The sequence below is a fragment of the Haliaeetus leucocephalus genome, unplaced genomic scaffold (genome assembly GCF_000737465.1).
Source record: "Haliaeetus leucocephalus isolate CR32 unplaced genomic scaffold, Haliaeetus_leucocephalus-4.0 Scaffold450, whole genome shotgun sequence".
Classification (NCBI taxonomy): domain Eukaryota; kingdom Metazoa; phylum Chordata; class Aves; order Accipitriformes; family Accipitridae; genus Haliaeetus; species Haliaeetus leucocephalus.
In genome coordinates, this window is record NW_010972886.1 from 522,978 (window position 1) to 544,402 (window position 21,425).

A 21,425-nucleotide genomic window follows, 5' to 3' on the forward strand; every position below is an offset into this window, starting at 1 on the left:
TGGGGTGGATTGTGCAGGAATAGACTCTTGGTCATCACTCCTCAGCATCTCAGGCGAGGAGCGGAGCCTGTGCCAGTCCCAGAAAAAGGGCTCGGGGAGCAGCGGAGGTGGGGGCTGAGCCCCAAAGAGGAGGCTCTGGGCAGCACTGGAAGAGCGGTGGGGATGGGTAGGAGCACGGTGGTCACGAGAAGGTTTGACCTTTCTTTGCAACCTTTCTCCCACCTCTCGCTGTAAACCTGTGTCGCTTGGCTGAAAGCGGAGGGTACGAGCTGCTGGCTCGCCCCGCAGGGTCCAGGGTCGGGAGGAGGCTCTGCAGGTGGAGCGCGGTGGAAATGGAAGTGAGTTGTATTAGTGAGCTTGTGAAACGGGGCTATCTTACTGTGTCTGGTTTGTATTTTGCTGCATCAGCTGAACTGCCTCAACAGAAGAAGGTGATGAGGATGGAGCAGAAGCCTTAAATTTAGAATTTCTTCTTTTTTCCTGGTTTGTTAAAAACTTTAAAACACTGATAACACACTGAAATAGACTTAACCTGTGTTCCATGTTTTCCTGGGGTTTTCATTTCAGCCTCAGTGACCTTTACAGGTGAACATTAGACATCGAAACTCCTCTTTTAGGCAGCAGAGGGGTCTGACCCTGCAGCCCGGGCCCTGAGCCCCGTCTGCGCTGGAGTAGCCCATGGGCTGTAGGGGAGAGAGCGAGTGAGCAGGTGAACAGGCAGCTGCCGGGAGCATTTCAGAGGTCTGGGATCTTGTCCTGATCATCAGCCTGCAGTGAGCGGGGCCTCACTGGTGCTCGGGGATACAAATGCGGCCAGCAGGCAAACAGCTGTAATAAACCAGGATGAAGACCAGTAAGGGTTTTGAACAGAATTCAGTGTATACTGTGCAGCTCAATTGGATGTTGATGGTGAGGGCTAAACTGAAATCCTGGGAAAGGAGCACCTTCGCTTTTTTCCTACAGGAACTTGTAGCAACAAAAGCCTCTCTCCCAGTTCACCAGAGGTGAGACCTTTAAAAGACCTTTGGATCAGAGGTCTTTGAAAAAAAAAAGGTGAAAAAGCCTTCTGTATAAATGGACAGGAAGGTGTTAGGGACTTACCTACTTGTACTGTCGTTACCAAATTGATGTAGCATATTTGGAACCTAACTGCACAGGTATCAGTTTATCTTGCAGTATATTAAATAGGAATTAATTGGCTATACATAATCACAACATAAGGGCAACATCTACTAGTTGGACCTGACTTATCTGAAAACTGGAGAACCAGTTCAATAACTCTTTTTCTGGAAGAAATTGAGATTTTGTGATTGGAATATAAATCCCTGCTGAAGGCCATTTCTTTTCACAGTCTTTAAAAGGCTGCACTGAATTCACAGTAAAAACAACAAAAAAGAAAAGCTAGACTGAACGATCAAGAAAGTTTACTGTGTACAGGTTTTTCATTTATACAGAAAACATTGAAGCTATTTGCAATGAGCACAGCAGTATTCCGTACCATCTTCTTTCATTCAAGGATGCAGAGGATTGTACGCTAAGGCCTGACCCAGCAGTTTAGATTGCAGCACCCTGTCTCCTTGTCCCACACACCCGCTGAGGCACGGGCTTGCATGCCTTGCTGGAGGGAGACCTGTGGTTACCACTCGTAATCTGTTTATTATTGTAATTACAAAGACAATGTTTTACCTTATATGCAGCAAATCAAATTATTGACAGCTCTTCATCCCAGAACTCATAATACCCCTATAATGAGCACAGTCATTATGCTTCAGGTCAGCACTGCAGCAGCATTCTAAAAGGAATGTAACTTGACAGTTGTCTGGGGGAAAAAAAATAAATATATATGTCTATACAAAAAAGGTAGTGGCCTAACCAAGGTCTCAGATGGCATAATACAAGTTGGGTTATATAATTAATTTTATGGTCAATAAGCCTGTCTTCTGAGCTGCATATTGGAAAATGTAATGCTTGTCTTTGTATAAGACTTCACAGATATCGCTTTAATATAGAAATTGCTCATGCCATGCTATTGTTAAGTGTGTTTTCAGCTTCTCACGCTGGCAAGAGGCAGAGGCAGTCCTGGCAGCAGTGTCCTCTCTTTGTTGAAACAGTGAAAAACTAGAAAACCCAAACCTTCCTCGTACTGATTTTGAAAACAAGTTGGATGAGTATTATATTGCAGCTATTTGAAGCAACTGTGGAGCGAACCATTCAGATACCCTCTGCCAATTTTATTGTCCAAACAGAGGAAAAAAAGTCTCCTGTTCATGTGTGAGAGCCCCTTCTTTACGACTTTCTATAGGCACGTATTTTTATTGGGAAAATGGACTCGTTTTACATTATAGGCAAATAATTGATTTGAAGTCCCAGATTCTACTTCAGTGCATGTGCATTGTGATACAATGATACACCAAATGGATATTGGATTTCAAGTTCAGGACTGTGGAAATATTTGCAAATCCTCAGGTATTGAAACTGGCGCAGGTGTTCTGTCGCAGATGGAGAACTTGACCACCTGAGTCTGTCTTTATGGGTTGCTCAGAAATCACTCAGAGGGGTCTGTGCTAGGCACTGGCAGAATTAGGACGGGTGGGTGTTTGGTAGCACATGCCTTGCAGGCACAATATGTGACTCCAGGCAGCTCAGCCAAAGACTCTCTGTAAGCATGAGCAGGCCACCAGCTTCTCCTGCGCTCCTGGACCTCCTCTGTGGTGGGAGCACAGGGGTGTCACAGTCATTAATGTGTATCAGGTGAAGGGTGTTTTTTAAAAATCAAAGTATATGGTGACCTTGCCATGACTGCAGCCCAACCAGGCATATCAGAAGCAGCTTTTAAGTTCCTGCTACTGGAACTTAGTGTGGCCTCGACAGCCTTCAGACACTCTGTGTAAATGCTCGAGTAGTCTTGGTGCTGATGTGGCTTCGCTCCCAGCAATGCCTAATGGAGGTGACATAGCATTTGTATTAGGAAGTAGCACTCCCTTGTTCAAGTTTGGGTCGAAGTTCCCTGGAATTAAAAAGCACATCCTGAAGAAAAGGAGTATTAAATTCCAGCTATCTCATTAATGTGCGTATTGATCTTGTATATGTGATTTTCTCAAGGTGTTTCTTGGGAGAACAGTATTAAATTTGAAAGAACAAGTGCCACTATAAAGCAGGGAGATGTGCCATGACATATTTGTAACTTCAAGCCTCATAAAATAAATTCCTAACTAGACTTGGTGCAAACATTTCAAATCCTCTTCAGCCCACAAAATCAAGAGCCAAAAGGTAACCTCAATTCACAGGACTCTTCCGGAAGATGGAAAAGCCCAAAGTCAAGATGAAAGAGTATTTGAGACAAAAAATCTGGGTACATTGAGTCTGGAGAAAGTGTGAGTCAGAGCTTTGACTGCACATATATATGCAGGAGGGCATATTAGAATGGGGCAAGGTATTTTCACATGTTATTGAAGAGAAAAGGGGGAAAAATACTGTGGTTAAGCTGCAGCAGGGTATACTTTGCTAGACCATTCGATATTGGAAAGGGGTTACTACTACGCAACATTTAGGTCAGTGGAGCAAACTGCCATGGGAGGGTGTGGAGTCAGTCATGGCTAGACTAGATAAGTGTCTATTATAGATGATCTAGGATGACCCATTTAGAGGTGGCTTCCAACCCAAATGTTTCTGTGATTTTTGTTCTCTTCAGGTACAACTCCTGTCAGATTGACTTGTTCTTCCAGTTAGTATGTGAATTATTACATCCCTATGAACAAAAGAGCCCTCTGTGCTAAGAACAGCATGTAAGCTAGAAATATTACCCACATTACTTGGCATGTTATAGCAGATGTAAAATGCCAAGTAATTACTACATAAACTCAATAGTGTGTTTGTGTTTATGAAAAATCTCTTGAAATCTGTGTTAAAATTAAAATATCTTATAAATATTTAGACTATTCTTAGAACATTTTGGTTTATTCCTTAGAATAAAACTTTTTTTTCCCACAGAAATGTCTCCATATTTTAAAGATGGGAAATGTGTAAAATTTTAGAGAATAATTTTACACAAGAGGTGAGATACATTCTGTGTCCCCATGACCACACAAACTACATCTCTCCTCCTACAAATGCTCATCGTAGTGCTAGTTCCCAGGGAAGGGTTTAGAGGACCTACAGATCAGTAAGCCAATGCATGTGTGTGTACCTATGTATGTGCATACCTTTAGGTAATAGTGTGCTGGTCTTACTCAATAGTTACTGTAGTCATTGGAATTTTTAATTGCTCCCAGAGCACAGAAGACATGTTTTCTCTATTGCAGGTCATGATTTCTTTCATGACACTATGTTGTTCAAAAGCAAGCTCTATTGTTAAGAAATTAAAATCAGTGCATGGGGAAAGATTCACTTTTATCAACAGAAGAAGCATAATGTATAGCTAACCACCCATAGCAGGGAAAACCATTTCTCTTTGGGCTCAATCCAAGTTCCATTGACTTTTACGATACTTGGATCAAGCTTTCTAATCATGTTGCTGTGATGATCTGCAAACCCACTGGGGATTTTATTGCTCATTGCCAGGACTAGTCGTAATGAAATGATATGAAAAACACTGGAATGTAGGTGCTGAAACCTAGATCTGCAGTTCAAGTTAAGGATTTCTTTGACTTGCCAGAATGAAAGAATAGAAGTAGCCCCAGCAAAGGTAATTCTGACTCAATTTACTTATCCTCTTTAAATCCCATTTGAAACTACTGTAGGATTGGTGTATTAGTAAGCAATCCTTAGAGAAGTGGTGAGAAGTGCTTTACCGTATCCTAAGGGCACGCTAGGTAGATCAGGTATAGTAAGCCTGCCTGGAGCCTCTTCCTGGGGTCTCCTAATTCTGCTTGTCTCCTGTGAAGTAGTCCTGACAGAAAAATAGCTCGATCTTTGAGTGCTTGCTCTTTTATCATTTAAGTGGTTTCTAGTGGTCACAAAGGTTCTGGAACAGCACGATAACGGTTTGGGATATAATTGACTGAATTTTAATATATCTGTTGTAACTTCCTGAATCAGAATCAGTGGTATTCATCTCTGGAAACACTCAAGTGGGAATTTGAATAACTCTTTGGAGATGTAGAATTCAGTAGGGGTCTTTTTTGTCCTTTTTTCTCTAACTTATCACCTTTCTTAGTCTTTAATTGTGTCTGAGTTTCTGAATGATCACTATTGTTTGTTGTGCCTTTTATTCCTCATGAGAAGCCTTTAACTTGATTTCTTATGTTTCTTAGCAGTGGCATTATGTTTTCCTGGCAGAAACATTTTTGCTGCCTAGCATGTTGACTGTGTTATCTGAAAGCATTTTTAGGTCCCATGCACTTTCTTGGCACTTTTCCTAGGGCAGTTTTTCCTCAGTTGGACTTTCTACAGTCAGTGTGGCCTCTCATGATTTTCCTGGTTTTATTAATTTTTGAGCAGAAGCCTGAACACAGAATCAAACCTTGAGGTTTTAAGGGGACAAGTCTCGGTGAAGTTGCCACCTTGTGGTCCTTTGTCTTTTGCTTGCAGCTGCACTAAAGCTCTGCTGAACACAGCAGAAAGACCAAAGGTGGCTTAAAACCAGTTTTTCCATTTGTCTGGTTCCTGGAGCATCCAGGCCTTGAAGATAGTCCACGTTAATAGGAAACACCCTCAGAAACCAGGTTTAGCTAATCCCCGCCAGTCTCTGTAAGTCAGCCATAAGGCCTCTTTCTGTCATTTAGTGGTAGGGTATCCATGTGAGTTGGCACCTGACTTTCGGACACAGACAAGAATAAATTCAGCGGAGATTCTGCTCACCTGCATTGCCATTTGTGTTTCAAAGGTCAATAATTTTCTTCTTTAAAATATATTGCTTTTTAGTGACCTTTCTGTGGATAGTAAATAAAGGTAGTTTAGAGAGGGATCGGTTTAGTACACTGTTTCGGAGTCTTTATTTTATTCTGACTCTGTTGTCTTGGCCATCACCAAAGGATATCAGGGTGGTACTTTGCCCACAACAACATTAATGAGTCCTGAAAATTCAGGATAGAACCGGTGTGTCTGCCCTAAAGTAATGAGTCTTCTGTCAAGTACTGCATCATGGATAATTGTTACTTAGGGCTTTTAAGTTAAGTAGGGTTGCTGGTAAGCTCATTTCTTCAGCTAGTACTGTAGTGATACAGAAATTGAAACTTTCCATCTTGCCTTTTCTGTAACTTTTCATCTATGCTACACATCTCAGATAGTGGACAGGTGTTGCCTTTGCAAGGGGCCACAAAGGTTGAAGATGACACTCTGACCATGGATCATCATTGCTTACTAGCTGGAAATTACTACTCCACCACTCTACTTGTTGAAAGAGCTGTGGAAGTGCTCTGTTTATTACTCCAGGCAAAGTTATCTGGGTTGGCTTTGGTTGAAGGTCAGTGGAGGGCTCACATTGACTGAGGTAGGAAATGTAAGCCTCCAGCCAGCGAGGAGCAAGTGGGGAACAGGAGCACCTTCGGCTTCCACAGCTAGAGGAAGAAGAGGCCTTCTGTCATAGGTCTTAGCCAGCGGCAGTTTTCCTTTAAATGAGACAGTGGGCTAGATCAGATAGTTACAAGCTTTTGTATTGCGTGTTTTCCTAAATGGTGCTGTGGACAACTGCTTGAAATTCATATGCAAAAGTGTACCAGAACCTGTCTTGTAACTGTACTTGCAGGACCTTTCCACTGTCCTCCAAAAGCTAGCCTTTTATCTGAGATTATTCTCCAGGCTGTTGATTACATTTTTCAAAGCTGCAGTGTTCTCGGTGATGATTGCGTCAGGACCATCAGTTGTTATTTCCAGGTCCTCAATTTTCTTTTCAGCCTCCTGCCGTGTTAATCCCAAACCTTCAAGCTTCCTGTCCATGGAAACCATAGTAGCCTGGATTAGGTCCAACCTTCCAGAAATACGTACTGCATGCCTTGTAAAGAAATTAGATAATACTGGGTGGCCAAGGACCACAGCTCTAGATGTTGCCAAACCAAAGGCAGGTAAGCAGGTAAGCCCTTTTAACAGGCTGAAAACCGTGTATGAATATGCTGCCAGATCCCTCGCTGATCTTAATTTCCTCAAGGGCATGTTAAAGTCACTGCTCATTCTCTTATGAAAATCATAGACAATGGTGTTAAAATCTTAAACCACTTGGATGATTGTGCCCGGTAGGTCATACCATACAGCACACCTGGAAAATATCTTTTCACACAGCTCCTGAAAGCAGATCCACAAATTCCTTTTAAAATACATCTTAAATCAGCTGTGTTTTTCATCATCTTAGTGAATTGGGTTGTTTTCTTAAAGCTGCCCACCTAGTCCCAGCCACTTGGTTTGGCATGATTTTTCCCATGTTGCTGTACATGGTGGTCCTCCCTTCTCCATCCAGGGAGAAGGCTGTGCCTGCAGAAGGCAGTGGCACCAAGCCCACTGTCCGCTTCCCCCTTCCTGCGGCTCCAGGGAAGGGTGCTCAGCCCCAGCTGAGCCTCGCTGCCGTGGGCACGCCGAGTGGGTGAGCTTTCTCTTCCAAAACGGTGGTGGAGCAGCAGCTGGGGTCAGTCACAGGCGTGCTGGAGACTTCTTTCGCTTGCGGAAATACCGTAACCTTTCCGATCAGGGCATGGGTCTTGAGACATTTTCTCTCTTCATTTCTGCAAAAGCGGATGAGAAGGTAAGATTCCTGTTAGTGGCAGAAGCCAGTATTGAAGTCTTTGCAAAAGACTTCTCACTCCAGTCAAAGGAAGAACTTGCCTATTTTACAGATTTTTACTGTTATAGCTGTCTTGGCCAAAGACGTAAAGAGGCTTGATCCTTGACTTCATCCCTGACTGACACAAAAGCTCTCACTGTGGGTATACTTAGGACAAACCTTTACTTTTACTGAAACACTTTTCGCTGGCTGGATGAAGGAAGAGGGACCTCAGGAAAAAGCTGTGCCAGCAAATAATGTGATTTTGCTGGTACGAATGAAGGCTGTGCTGGGAACACACTGTCAGTACAGTTTGCTAGGACAGCTGCACCAGCAGAGTTATCCTATTCTGGATACAGCCTTGTCTTCTGTTCCAGTTTGTCATGCATGATTTATCTTTCTGTCACCTCTTCAGGTCCCTAGGCACCTCTCAGCGTAAAAAGAAATTAAAACACAATACAGATGAGTCTGGTCTGTATTGGAGTCTTGACCTTTAATATATCAGGTTTTCGTACTGCAGCTTTCCCAGCAAATAGGCTGTCCTACAAGAACTGAGGTTGCTTTAGTGATCTGCAGAGGTCCCACCTCAGCCATGCTTCAGTTTTATTTGCTTCCACCTACAAACTCTCAAGCTGCCTGAAATGCCTTTGAGAGGAGATAAGGTTTTCAGATTGCCTGGGAGATCATAACCATGAACGCCAGCGGTCCAATGAGGAAAAAAAAATTATCATCAGAAATCAGAGAAAACAGCCTGGCAACCCAAATGTCAGAAGGATTGCTTAATGTTTTGTCCTGTTATACCAGTTTAATTTTTATCAGACTTTGGGGTTGTTTTTTTTCCCCTTGGTGCTCTCGTTATATTTTCCTTCCTTTATTAAAGAAAGCATTTGTATCTTGCTCTGTGCTTTTGTGGCAGCATTCCTCCTGAGCAGACCGGTATGTTGCTCTGATGGCAGGTTTGCAGTCAGACTCCTTAGATCAATAAACCATCTTAGTTAGTTGTTGAGCATACCAGATTTGAATTTTAAAAATCCACAGTCGCATTTAAAATACCACAGAGGCCAAAACCTGATGTAAATTTTGAAAGGCATCTGAAGAATTGCTCTGTGTTTCAGTCATAAAGCTTTGCCAGCATTACCTTTTGACCAGATCACTGTTTGATTGGGTTTCAGTCTCCTGTTCTTCTCTGCAACTATTGAAGGTGGTTTTTTTTTTTCCCCAAGAGACAGACAACTGTGTCTTTAAAGAAACAAAACAACTGTGTCAACAGATGGGAGAGAAAATGCTGTGTCTGAAATAGTGCTAGGAATAAACTGTGTTAAAAATAGGTAGTCTTGCCACAACTGTTTCTTTGGCCAATGTGGAAATCCTTCTTTCCCATACTAGTGTGTTATCAAAACTATACTAAAACCCTGCTAGAAAAACTGCCAAATCAGTCTATAAAAGTGTTGCTAGAACAATAACTACCCTTTTCCTGCCTAACTGTAACAGTCATGGTAGTAAAGGAGAAAGGCTAAGGAAGCTGTGCTGCCACAGGAGAGCTCTTCACAATTCCTGTGACTGACCCCTGGCCAGCAGCAACTAAAACACAGCTCTTGCAGTTGTGGATATAGATTTTAATGATGTGACACCCCCCCTCCACCCCCAACGGTACTGTGACAACTAAGACACCAGAGGGTGTCAGAATTTTGACCTTTCTTAGAAGTGTTGTTTCACTCCTAGGTATGGAGAGAAATAATTTTCCTGTCCCACAAACTGTCTGGGGAGAACCCATGGCAGTTTTGCTAACAAGTTGGGTTTTTTTAAAAGAAAACTCTTGCCCTCTCCAAAATAGGAAAGCAAGCTGAATTATGCTTAAACGTGCTTGTTACTAGCAGAATTACAGCTGCAGTTTAGACATTGCATTTCTGCTTTCCATCTGTTGTCTCACTTATTTTTGCTGTCTGTCTCCTTGCTTTCAATTGTCTCTTCTGTGTCTCAGTTTATCCAATTTTCAGGGCTGGCCAGCCATTTCAGCATTATCGCTGTCCTAATGGCTGTAAGGAGAGCAGAGAAGCTCTTCGCTAAATGATTTTTTTTTTCCACAATGCCTCTGCGCTTTGTTTGTTCGGTTTTTGTTTGTGCTTGATGCTCCATGTTGTGTCATCTGGGAGATGAGAGGAGATGTTTGCATAATGTGTATTTTGCTGGAGTTGTTTAATTTCTGCAAACATTTATATTCTCCAGCTCACAGTGCCTTTGGGGCAGGGACAGATTATAATCTCAGAGGACAAATCAGAGGGCTGACCCCATGCCGGCTGTCTCCGGCAGCCTGGAGTTGCTGGAGAACAGGTAGAGCCTGGCCCTCAGCGCTCCCCTCCCCACGTCCTGGGGGGACCTGCTTGGGAGGAAGCAGCCTCGGGCAGCTGAGCATAATTTAGGACAGCCCCGCGGCATTTGTAATTGATTCCTGGTCTCTGAGGCGAAATGCAAAGGTAGATAAGGCCCCTTCATCTGGGGAGAAGGGCAGAGGCAGGCGAGCGGTGCAGCCTGCTGCTGAGCGTAAATTCCCCGTGACCGGTTACAGCCCTGCTGTTTGCAACAGGCTCTTCCTTTCCCATTTGTCTGCAGTCGAGGAAGGCTCCTGGGGATCCATGCTTGCCTGGAAGTTGGCTTCGTTAGATTAATGTTGCTTGCTAAGACTAAAGGAAATTTAAAGGAAAAGAACAGGTTTCAGATGACTTTAGAGGCTGCCCAGTTACTTCAGTGCCTCAAGGAAAGAGCCACATTCCTTATCAGAGCGGTGTTTTCATTATCCCTACGCTTTACTCATTCCCCCGGAGGGAAATGGAAACGGAGGATTTGAAACGCCCATGATTTTCCACTCTTCTTCCAGTGGATAAGGAAAACTCCCAATTCATTCTGTAAAAAGGCTCAGAGAGGCTCATCAGCAGTTCTGGATGGATGGGATTTCCTATGGTAGCTTCTTACCTCATCTTTTCTGTGTTACCTCCTTCCACCTCTGTGGTCCCCTGCCGTCCACAGGTAGTATGTATGTATGTCTGTGTCCACTCCAAGGATACATCCCATGGCTTTTTTTAAATTTGTTTTTGCTTTACCAGTCTCTGAATGAGTAAAAAATACTAGTACTTTACATGCATAAGTGGCAGTTTGATTAACAGTTGAATTCTGCCATTTTCCACCATGATGAGCTCTAAAGGAAATCAAGGGAAGTTTTGTGCAACATCCTCAGTCTGTGAAAAACCCGTATTCAGAAAGATCCACGCTACCTATTCACTTTTGACTTGAGCACATGCTTTGCTTTGCTGAATTGGCTTTACTGATTAGAGATGGTATTAAGCATATGCTTAAATGACTTGCTTAGCTGTGACTGAGGCTGCGTAATTTGTCTGCTGGAGCTTTCCCATTGCATTCAGTGAGAACAGACTCAGGCTGCAGTGACAGAGAGGTGATCCAGTTGTAATTGGCAGGATATGCCAATTAAAACTTACTCCCTTTGTATTGTAAAATGAGGTTTTGCTTTCTCACTATTGCCAGTTTCAAATTATGGTTGTGAATTGTGGTCAAGTCCATATGGTTTCATGGGACAAGAATAGCAAAATATTTTTGCTTCAGCTATAGGAATATATAGCTAAAAGCTCTCCTGTAGTTGTATCCAGGCTAACTGCTTGCTGTTGCACTGCCTTATTTTTCAGACTGTTTCATTCTTGTGTTGGACACCAAAATCATTAGAAAACATTCACTGGCAGCATTTAATAGCATATATTTAGAACATTAAATAAAGAAACGAGGCATTTGTGATGCACCACTGATCTATTAGTAAGTTGTTTAACTCCAGTCCTCCATACATGCAAGAGAATAAAATAGAAGTTATTAAAATACAAGTGATTTTTAAATCTTCTTATTTATGACCATTTGGGGTTTTTTTCTTTAACATACCAGCTCATTTTCTTTTTCTGAGAGTCAATGGTGGTTGCAGAAGGTGAAAAATCGCAAACAAAACTAAGGAGACGTTCAAGTTAGCCATGGAGCCAAAAGTGTGATTCAGGAGCTGAAAATATCCCTGCGCTTCATGCATCAAACTCAAGCACTGTGCTTTGGCAACACCCCCTGGATTAGAAGTGGAGTTTGAGGTCATTCCTCCTCCAGCCTGCCATGTATGGATAGGGCCCACGCTCATGACAAATTACTGACTTACTGAGCACAAACCAAGAGCAGAGAGACATCGGTGCAGAGGGATCTTGCCTCACTGAGGAGGACCAAAGACTCCACTGCTGCCTTTCTCTTCTCTGTCATTAGACCTGGAGGACTGGGGTGGAGGTACTGGGAAGGAGGACACTTTAAACAGTCCCTTTCTAGATGTGGCAATAACAAGGGATGGTGAGGTAGAGCATTTGTCTCCTTGTAAAGAAGTCACACAGCATCCAGCAGAAGTGCTAACAAAGTGTGTGGTCAGAGGTGTTCTGGTGGCCCATTCAGATTTTTTAGACAAACGATCAGCTGCCAGTGATGGTGCTTCATTGTGGCTGCTGACGTGAAATGACAGGAGTGTATCCTGTGCTGTACAAGCTGTCTTTGCAACCAGGAACAGTGTCAGAGACTGATCTCAGCTTATCTGGTGTAAATCCAGAGTGCCTTGAATGAAGTCTGTGCTTTGACTTAACACCGGTCTCACTAAGGTCTTAGTTTTATTTTATAGAGAACATTGGCTTAGATTTTGCAGGTAACACCAACCAAAATGCTGTAAATGGACCCCAAGTCCTTAGATTATTTTCCCCGCGGACAAATTTCTGTTGTTCCCAGGCATCACACTTCCCTCCCGGTGTCCTGCACATCTGACTAGTTGCCAGCTTCTCAGGGGCAAGTTCGCTTTCACCTACCACTGAGATTGTCCAGTGCTGCTGCCATTGCTCTGCCATGGGCTTGAACTTGCGAAGGTCTTTCCATGGAGATGGAGATAATTTTGACGGCTCAAGTGATTGCCGTGGGCTTGTAGGACACCTGCTGCATTGGAGCCTGCCTGCTTGGTGGCTTCGAGTGGCTCTGCCTCAGTTTCTTCATTGTGCGCCTGGCTGTATTGGTTTTTCCCAATGCATGGGTGTCATGGCAGGGTGGTCATTCAAGGAGGGAAGGAAAGCCGAGGGGCTCGGAGTAGGAGGTTCCTCATGGTGATTTTGCTGAAGCCTGTTTGGATCACATAGAGCGTGAGTTTTACCTGAAATCCTATCTTGGGCCTTCTCTGCCCACTCTCAGAGGATCGCCAGATGTACTTGCATCTTGCTGCTAGCTGCGTGCACAAACAGCCCTCCTCTCTTGGCAATAGCAGGCTAGCTAGGCAACTGGGTTGAGCAATGTGTGTATATGGACGCTGTGTCAATTGTCAGCCTGACCATTGTCTAAAAGCATCAAGCCTGGTTAGTGAGGGCACTGATCTCAGCTGGCAGTGTCTAAACTGTTATTTGCAGTGAGGTTATGGACCTATACTTAGGGGGATGTGCTCTTGCTAATTTAGCTCCTGGCTGAAGTGAAAAAAAAGTAACCCAAAATCATAGCTCCAGCGGTAGCAGCAAAATAAGATCCTGCGCAGAGTGGGCTCCGGTGATAGAGGAGATAATGTAGGGAGGATCCAAAGAAGAAATTATGTGCTTGATTTTAATAAAGTGAACCACCTATGTGTAAAGTAAACAAACAAAGTTCATAGGTGATGTTCCAAAAGTCATTTGGCATGCTACATCGTTTAGGTAAATTTTGTTCTGATTGCTAACTTTCTGCAGAGCCTGAGAGACAATAAAACCACCTGTGCTAACAAACACACATGTGTTAGTAAATATGCCTATTTTTATTTATATAATATGTATACATATGCATACATACATACATATATTTATGTATATACACAAATGTATGTATGCTTATAAATTCATGCATGTATAAATTTCAACAAGTTAAAATTTTACAAAGATTTCTTGGTGCTCTTTGCATCCAGATCTGCAACATGGTGCTAGCATGCAGCATACCAAAATGAAGAAAAGCCCTCAATAAACAAAATTTAAATGGGCTATTACACTCCTATTGAGAAAAATGTGGGAAACAAAAAAAGCATAAATACTGGAAAATAAATTAGGCTTCAAATGTCTTTCTGTTTTAGTAATGAAGACAAAAATGTTTACAGCATAGAGACATTTGATTCAAAAAATAAATTATATCCCTTTAACTTTGGTGGTAGTTCAAGATTTGAGCCATTAATTTCATCAAACTGCTTGTAGAAAAACATATTTCTGCAGTATTGAGAGCTGCCAGAATGACCTGGAATTAAAGGGCAAAGGTAGAGACACTGTAAGTATTTTAATTCATCTATTCACGGATGATTTGTGTGAACACATTAAGAATACCAGTAAAGTAATGGGAATAATTTTCTTCCGCTTTTTCCAAATTCAATTGCATACAGTATGATTGCATTTGATCAGGACATGAATGTCATTTCTCAGATGACTGTGTTCTGCCATTGATCATATGAAGTCAATTTAAAGTATGACATTGCTTTTACCTTCCTCAAGTAGGAAGACATTTTTGCTTCTAGTCTTAGCTGCTGTAGCTATCAAATTGTGTGTATAATAAATTGTGCTTTGTTTAGAGAGCAATAACTGTAAAATATTGCCCATTCAGAGAAAAAGTACTGAGATTGAGATTGATGCCTGGAGCTTAATGCATCATAGCTGCAATCAAGCAAATTTTAGACTTTCTTACGTCTCCCATTACAGACTGTAATTCATGGAGTTCTCCAGACTTTCTGTGTTTGAAAAGGAGAAAGAGGGCAAAAAGAGCATTAGAAAATCCACACAGACTGGGTTCACAGTCTCTACATACTACAGTACAGAAGCTTGCATGGTCAATTCATTGTATTTAGTAAGAAAACATCCATAAAGGGGGATTTGAACCCCTGGAGAAGCAGTGGGAGATTTGCATATAGCCTTACTGGTTTGAGTTACCAGCCATGAATTCAAGCCCTTGGATGGCATGCTACAGAAATGTGCACACTTTTCTACCTGTGTTACCTGGCTCTTCTTTGGTACGAATTATCCTATACAATCCTGGAACTTGGCTGCAGTTTAAATAGCACCTGGCTTTCTTATAGACCTGGTCACACTGAGGCTTAGGTAAATTGCCAAACCATGGTAAGGTACAGTCTGTGCTGGAACGCTATCTGCTGCAAACCAGTTAAGGAGTAACACGGCCATGGCTTTATTTGCCCTTTGTACTCTTGAGGCTATTTCCCCCGTTTATTGTGCTGTTTTAGAACCTTTGAATAATTTGCAGTAAAATAAATATTATCCAGTTGCTTTCCTTAAACTTTACTTTCTGATTAAAATACACCATGAGTTTTCTGGTATTTTTTACTTTGTAGAGTGCACAGGGATCTCCCTGTGACCCCCCTACCCCCAACTGACCTTACAGTGTTGGTGTAACAGATATATAAGAAGTAATATAAAACAAAGTCCTTCTTCCTGTTGATCCATGAAATTAATTACCTTCATGGTCAGATGATGCCAATGCCTGCTGCTACATTTTTGTTTCACCACTGAAGGTGTAGCTTTATGGTTACAGAATGGTTATGGGAGTTGCCAAAGGAGAAGCTAGCAGTCTTTCAAAAGCAGATGGTGTAAGAGTCATTATCAGAGCACTTCTGCCTGTGTGTTTCCAGGTTCCATGTGAAAGGCTAATAATCCCTGGGTGTCCGAGATACAAAGTTCAAATTGAAGAAAACTCTTCCAAGCAGTAAGACATGCCATGCTTCTCATACTCTCAATTTCCCTTCTGATGTGCTTGTTTAATCTTAGCCTCCACGGCTGGCAAACAGCTGCAGCAGATTGGGACAGTCATGACCAGATATGACCAAATACTACCAAATACTCAGCAGTGGTGGTTGCATTGCTGTCTGTCTTTGGTGGGCAGTCGTTGAAGGCACACTCGTTTATTTTTGCTGCCAAAGAACCAAGGATTGCACAAATTTTTACTAACGCGCTGATAAAACCAAATTAAAAGTTCCTGGGTTTAGTATCACAACAATGCCTCTGGGAGCTTTAGTTGAGCGGTAAAATCCTGTTTGATGACACATGCATCATCTGGGGTTGTTAGAGACTCTGCAGGTTGGCCATTCCCTCAGACTGTCCTGTTTGCTAGTGCCAGTGCTGCTGTAAGATGGTAGCTTAGTAAGGAGATGTGGTAGTACTGCCTAAACAAAATCGTACTGTCCTGAACCAGATCTTGCTCTGGATAATATTTTGCCTAATTGTAAGTAGTGATTAAGCTTCTTAAAGACTCAGAAACTGATCCAGCCTTCACTGAAATCAGGGGGAGTCTTTCACACTTGGATCAGATCCTAAGGTATCCTTTGAGGAATGCTGTTGAAGACAGTGAGGTTTCCACAGTGAGAGGGGAGACGCTGGCTCCCATCAGTTAAGAGCTAAAAAAGAAATTAGGGAAAATAGAATATAGTGTTCCTCATGGATTTCAGTTTAAATACTCTTTATGAAGCTGGAGCAGCAGCAGTGTGATTTTGTTTCATAAATGACATCTTTCACTTACAGCTTCATTCTCTTCATGAAAGTGCCCTCTGCTCCTGCCAGGGTTCTATAGAGAGGATTTAGTGTAAATGGACCTTTGTCTTTGGGTTGCGGATTAGATAAACTGATTCACAATGCACGTTAATTAAAAATGACTGTGTGCAAGTGTAGCCAGCATCGCTAAAGCCAGTTAGGCCTGTGAAAGCACAGGGTGACCTCCCTGGGGGCTGGAAGGAATCCATGCCACACCAGGGGGAGGACGCTACGATCCAGAGCACCCCTAGGTCCCTCTGAAGGATGGGAGAATAAGGACTCATGCCCTCTGTATTGCTTTGCTTTGTTTTTTGACTGGAACTTTTCTCAGGCCACTTATAAAAGTAGCGAGTGAAATATTGGCCCTGCTAAAAACAGAGTTTTGCCCTTGAGTCCCGCCATGCCAGGGTTTCACCCACAGATTAAAACTGTATTGGGCCCTGTCTGTTCAAAGGTTCAAAAGTGGTTCCTGGCTCCACATCGAGATCATTTCCTAGAAAGCTGTATGTTGATGTGATAAAGCGTCAGGGTCTGGAGGCAGACCATATGTTATTTTACATCCTCAGATGCCTGTATAGACCACTGTTGACATTGCTGGTCAGTAACACATTATCATTTGCTATTTGTTTATGTTGCTGATAGCAAACATTACAGGAAAAATAAAAAGCGTAAGCATATGCTTTTTACTGCTGACTGGTTCCAGGCCTGCTTTAACCTTCAGCTTCTGGCACCCCGTTTCCACCACTTCCCATCTGCACTCTGCTAGCGGTGGAAGTGCCATGCGTCACCCGCCCCACGGTGGACAGGCTTTGCCCTGTGGGGGGGCCAGCGTGGGCAGCCGCCACACTCGCTGGAGGCAGAGGGAGATTTGCTGTTGGCTTCAGTGCCAGGATGGTCAGGCCACGGGCACAGATCTGCAAGTCCAGGGTGCTACGTTTGAGGTTTTGCTGTCCCAAGTCCCCTGGCGTGCTCCTCTGCCATGACATTTGTAAGCCCTTGAGGAGCAGGTACCTTCTCCCACTGCAGCGACCCGACCGCCCCAAGACAGCGGCCAGCCAGGGCTCAGCATCACGGCCAGGGCAAAGAGCAGGAGAAGGGGCGAGACGAGCTGCACTTCGCGCTGGGAGCCTGTGCTCCCCTGGGGGGCTGCCCTGTCCAGGAACACATCCACCCTGGGATGCCCACACTTGTCGCCCATCCTTGTCACGTCACCCTGGGGTGGCATCTCACCTGTGGGCGTTCAAGGACACAGGGAAGCCTGAAAGAAAGTGCCCTGGGCAAAATGTGTGCTGCGGTTGTCTGTGTGCTCACACTGGTCTTCAAGAAAATGAGAATAGCCAGGCCCATTGGACTATGCGGTCACTAGAAGATCACTGAAGGTTTGTTGTCTCGCTGTTAATGAGGTGGGCATTTCAGTCAGCTCCCTCAAGTAGCCTCTGTGTGTTCAATCACCCCCTCCCTGCAGGTGTAAATGGGGTAGCCTGTAGCAGGCTAACACATGTAACACGTTAATGAACACATCTCCCGGTTCTCTGTGCCTCGGATGCACAGATGTACATACACTCCTGCATACGTGCCTACAGCAGGTCTTTTGTATACAGAAAGTGCCTTTTTGTGGTCTTTCCCAGAGTACCATCACATGTAAAGAGAGATGTAAGGTTTATGAGTGATTTTCACAGTGTACACTAACAACTTATTTTCTAAAACAGACTAGCATCATACCGAAAGGGAATTTTTAGAGGTGATCTCACTTCTAAAGCACAGTGCTAGACGGGAAAAGAAGCACAATGAAAGACAATTGCACTGCTCTGATTTAATAACAGGAAAGTATTTGCATTTAATTAAAAAATATGTGCTCTTAAGTTCTCATTTGGGCATGATCTTTTCAAAATTAGGCAGAAATTAGGCAGGAAAACCTGGAACTGCAAGCCCTAAAGGTAAATAGACTACAAAGGCACTTCCGTTCTTTGTGTGTTTACACTGCTTGTTGTATATACATCGTGTTTGAAAATACATCATTGAATGCACCTTTTGGTTTTGTATGTCTGTTGTTTTCACTTCGGAATATATTAGCTGACATGTATTCTAGCCCGCAGCAAGTTGGAAACCACAGGACAGCTGATTGCTGGTGCTACATTGCTCTGAGGGAAAAAGACCTGAGCAGCAAGGACTGTGACTGAACCTCTGAAGTTCTTACAAGTATCGATGTAGCCAGTGCTGTAATGTCAATTAGATTATAAAATGAAACAGCAGGCTGAATCGACCACAATCCTTAAAAATCTTTCATATTTGTTTTCCAAATAGGTGGAAGAGAGAGTCAACAGCCATATTTGCTGGAGCGGTGAACCAAATTGCCTTGACTGGAACCATTACTCACTTGCACCATTGACAGCAGCAGCCAGGTAGGAGAGCAAAGAAAGGACGGGTTTGAGTGAACTGAGGGAGTGGGCCTCAGTGAATAGTTTTTCATTCTCAGGCGGCTTCATGTGGAAGTCACATTTAAATACTGATTATATGTCCTTTTGTTACAACTGAAGTCAGCTCTTGCTGAAATCAGAGGCATTTCTCTTTTGGGAGAGGTTATGGTTTTGTTCATTTGGAAGTGCTGTCTTTGCTTTGTCCGCATATTTGGTTTGCCACTTTCCCTTCTCTATGCAGTTCTTGCATCAAGTGTCCAGGGAGCACACTTGTTGAACCAAATAAACAGAAAAATGTGTTTGTAAAAATACAAGAAGAAATGGGCGGTGGGCTTTTGATATCTGAAACAGGTTTTTTTTTCATTTTTAAATTGTCCTAAAGTATGAGTTGGTGATTTCTGCTTGACCATCTTGCCATTTCAAGTGCACCATTGACAATACTGTTCAAGGTTTATTTTTTCCTCTGGGTCTTGAACACTAGGGCACATAGAAACTGCAGTTATGAAAGTGCTGACACTGTAGTATAATGACACTCAAGCTAGCTTCAAGTTAGTGGATCCCCAACAGCAATTTCACTATGGCATCAGATAGTTCAGAAGCCATTTTATCTTGTCAAGAAAATGTGTTTTCAGCTACTCATTGCAGCTCCATGTTTATTTGGGTTGGTAGTCACAGGTTGGACAGGTTTCATGTTGACTTTGTCTCAAAAACTGTGCCTGTCCCTTTTGTTGCTGTGGGAGACCCAAGGCACTGAGAAGTTCCTCTTCTCTAATGTTCTCTGCACGGGCACATTCTTGATGGTCAGAGAATTGTTAGCCCTCAGAATTTAATGAGACTGGCTTGAAATAGTGAAAAGTTAAGAAAAAGTTTGATCCTTCTCATTATCCAATACTTATCTGCAACCATAGGAGCTAGGCATATAAGGAAGACCCTGGAGAGTCTCATGTGGTATCATGACCACAGGAGAAGGTGTTCAAAGAAAATGCAGAACACATTTTGAGATAACCCCCCCTGGTTTTTCAGAACTATGTAAATAGTATTGGACCTATGTTTCATTCTATATATGAATTGAAGCAAAGAACAGAGGGGATTAAATTGAGATGGACTATCCCTTGAATCTTTGCTCAAACCTGGAACTGATCCCAAACATTCTGCAGTCCAGGGTGGTGCTATATAGGATATCTCTTCTTATGGATCCCTCTCCAAGTCCCTGCGATGGAAGTCATGTGTATCTGCATTGCACTCTTTCCCCTTTGCAGTCTCTGAGAGCTAACCGAGATCTTTCCGTGCAGCCTGGGATAGGAGCTGGGTGGGTGAGAGGGGTGCAAACTGATGGCTGTCAGCAGGGGTCTTACCAACAAACATGTCGGCAAAAAAAGAAGGCATTATCCCCCCCCCAGAGGTCCTGTGGAATTTAGGTTGAAAGTTCAGCAGGAAAACAAACTGTCCTCATGCACCCCTGAGCTCTGCTGCCAGTTTGAGAAGCATTAACAGCGTGTGAAATTTATAAGCAGGAGTAATGGAATACTCCTGCAGTACAGAAACCTAGACACATCCTGACTCACCAGGCAGGATTTAAGTGGAAAACTGGGAACTTTGGTATACAAGAGCATGGCGACCATCCTCTGAAACAGGGTTTTAGCATAAATTTTTCAGGTTTCATTAGTGTGTAACTTAATGGTACTTCTGTGCATTGGGTCGTTACTGCTGTGGCTCTCTTGTGTGGTGAGAACTCTCCCTGATAATGGGTCAGCCGACTAATGGCACGCTTTACTTTTTTGTTTGGAACAATTGAATTTTAGAATAGATGCTCTCAATTAATGCAGTTCAGACCAATGTTATTGTAACTATGATAATATGTACCGCTACCTTGTGTGCTAGGGACCCTAAGGCAAGCACTTACTACTGGTAGGGTAGTAAATACACTGCGTGAGCTAATAAAAGGCTCCCATTAAGAAATTGAACCCTATTACTGTGTACTTTACAGGTGAAAGCTTGCAGTCTGATTCCATTGCTAGATACGGGACGATAGGAAGGCACATTTTCTCTGAAGACGGGAGCATGCAATGCTGCCAAACCAGCAGTCCCAGGCGCCCTGCAGGGAATGATTCTTGCAGCAGAGCGAGATTGCACAAGCTGTGGTGTGGAGGACTAGCTGCTTTATTCTGGCTGAGAATCCTTTGAAGATACTGGTCCCGATTCTCTACCGCCTGAAACCTTTTGCTATTTATACCTGGGTAAAGTGAATGCCGAGCGAGCATAAAATGCCTCTACCCTAGTGCTAAAGGAGCTGTTATCCACTTTGCCCAAATATAAATGACTATGCAAAGGGTGAAGCAAGTTCAAGGTCTCTCTTTTTGTTATGACATTGCCCCTAGATCCTGCTGCTCGCTGCTGACGGTGTGAACGGGGGGAGGCTGTGTCTTCGTGGCGGTTTGAGCTCGAGATGTACCAACTCCGGGGGAAGCAAGAGCGCTCCGTTCTCGTCCCCCTGTTAGCCAGAGAGAGGAAAAAACATGTTTCTTCTTCCACGTCCAGGAGGTGGCCGAGCAGGCTGGCGGGACAACACATTCATCTGCTAGTTCTCTGACGGCCCGGGGTGGCAAGAAAGAGACTCGAAAACACCCAGAGCGGGCAGAAACGGGCGCTGCCGCTGCCAGCCTCCCACTCCCCGGGCACCGCACGCCGCCGTGGCCGACCTCCCGCCCGCGGACCCCGCAG

The 21,425-nt window shown here is 43.4% G+C and overlaps 2 protein-coding genes across 14 annotated transcripts in view; one reads left to right on the forward strand and one right to left on the reverse strand.

The window, feature by feature from the left end:
• Positions 1–21,425, forward strand: part of HIVEP2 (human immunodeficiency virus type I enhancer binding protein 2) — a 139,541-nt gene that overhangs the window by 67,090 nt on the left and 51,026 nt on the right. For 8 of the 13 annotated variants that reach the window (XM_010574599.1, XM_010574603.1, XM_010574608.1 and 5 more), the window contains one exon: positions 18,592–18,689. The gene's annotated coding sequence lies outside the window, so the exon portion shown is untranslated. Of the gene's footprint in view, positions 1–313; positions 339–6,833; positions 7,010–18,591; positions 18,690–21,425 lie in introns of those variants that run through there. The other 5 variants (XM_010574605.1, XM_010574602.1, XM_010574606.1 and 2 more) reach the window with 3 other exon arrangements.
• LOC104836417 overlaps positions 1–21,425 on the reverse strand; it is a 39,037-nt gene that overhangs the window by 17,012 nt on the left and 600 nt on the right. Inside the window, exon 2 of the mRNA XM_010575025.1 lies at positions 20,685–20,925. Coding sequence (XP_010573327.1) covers positions 20,685–20,925 — 241 coding nt within the window. The remainder of the gene's footprint in view (positions 1–20,684; positions 20,926–21,425) is intronic.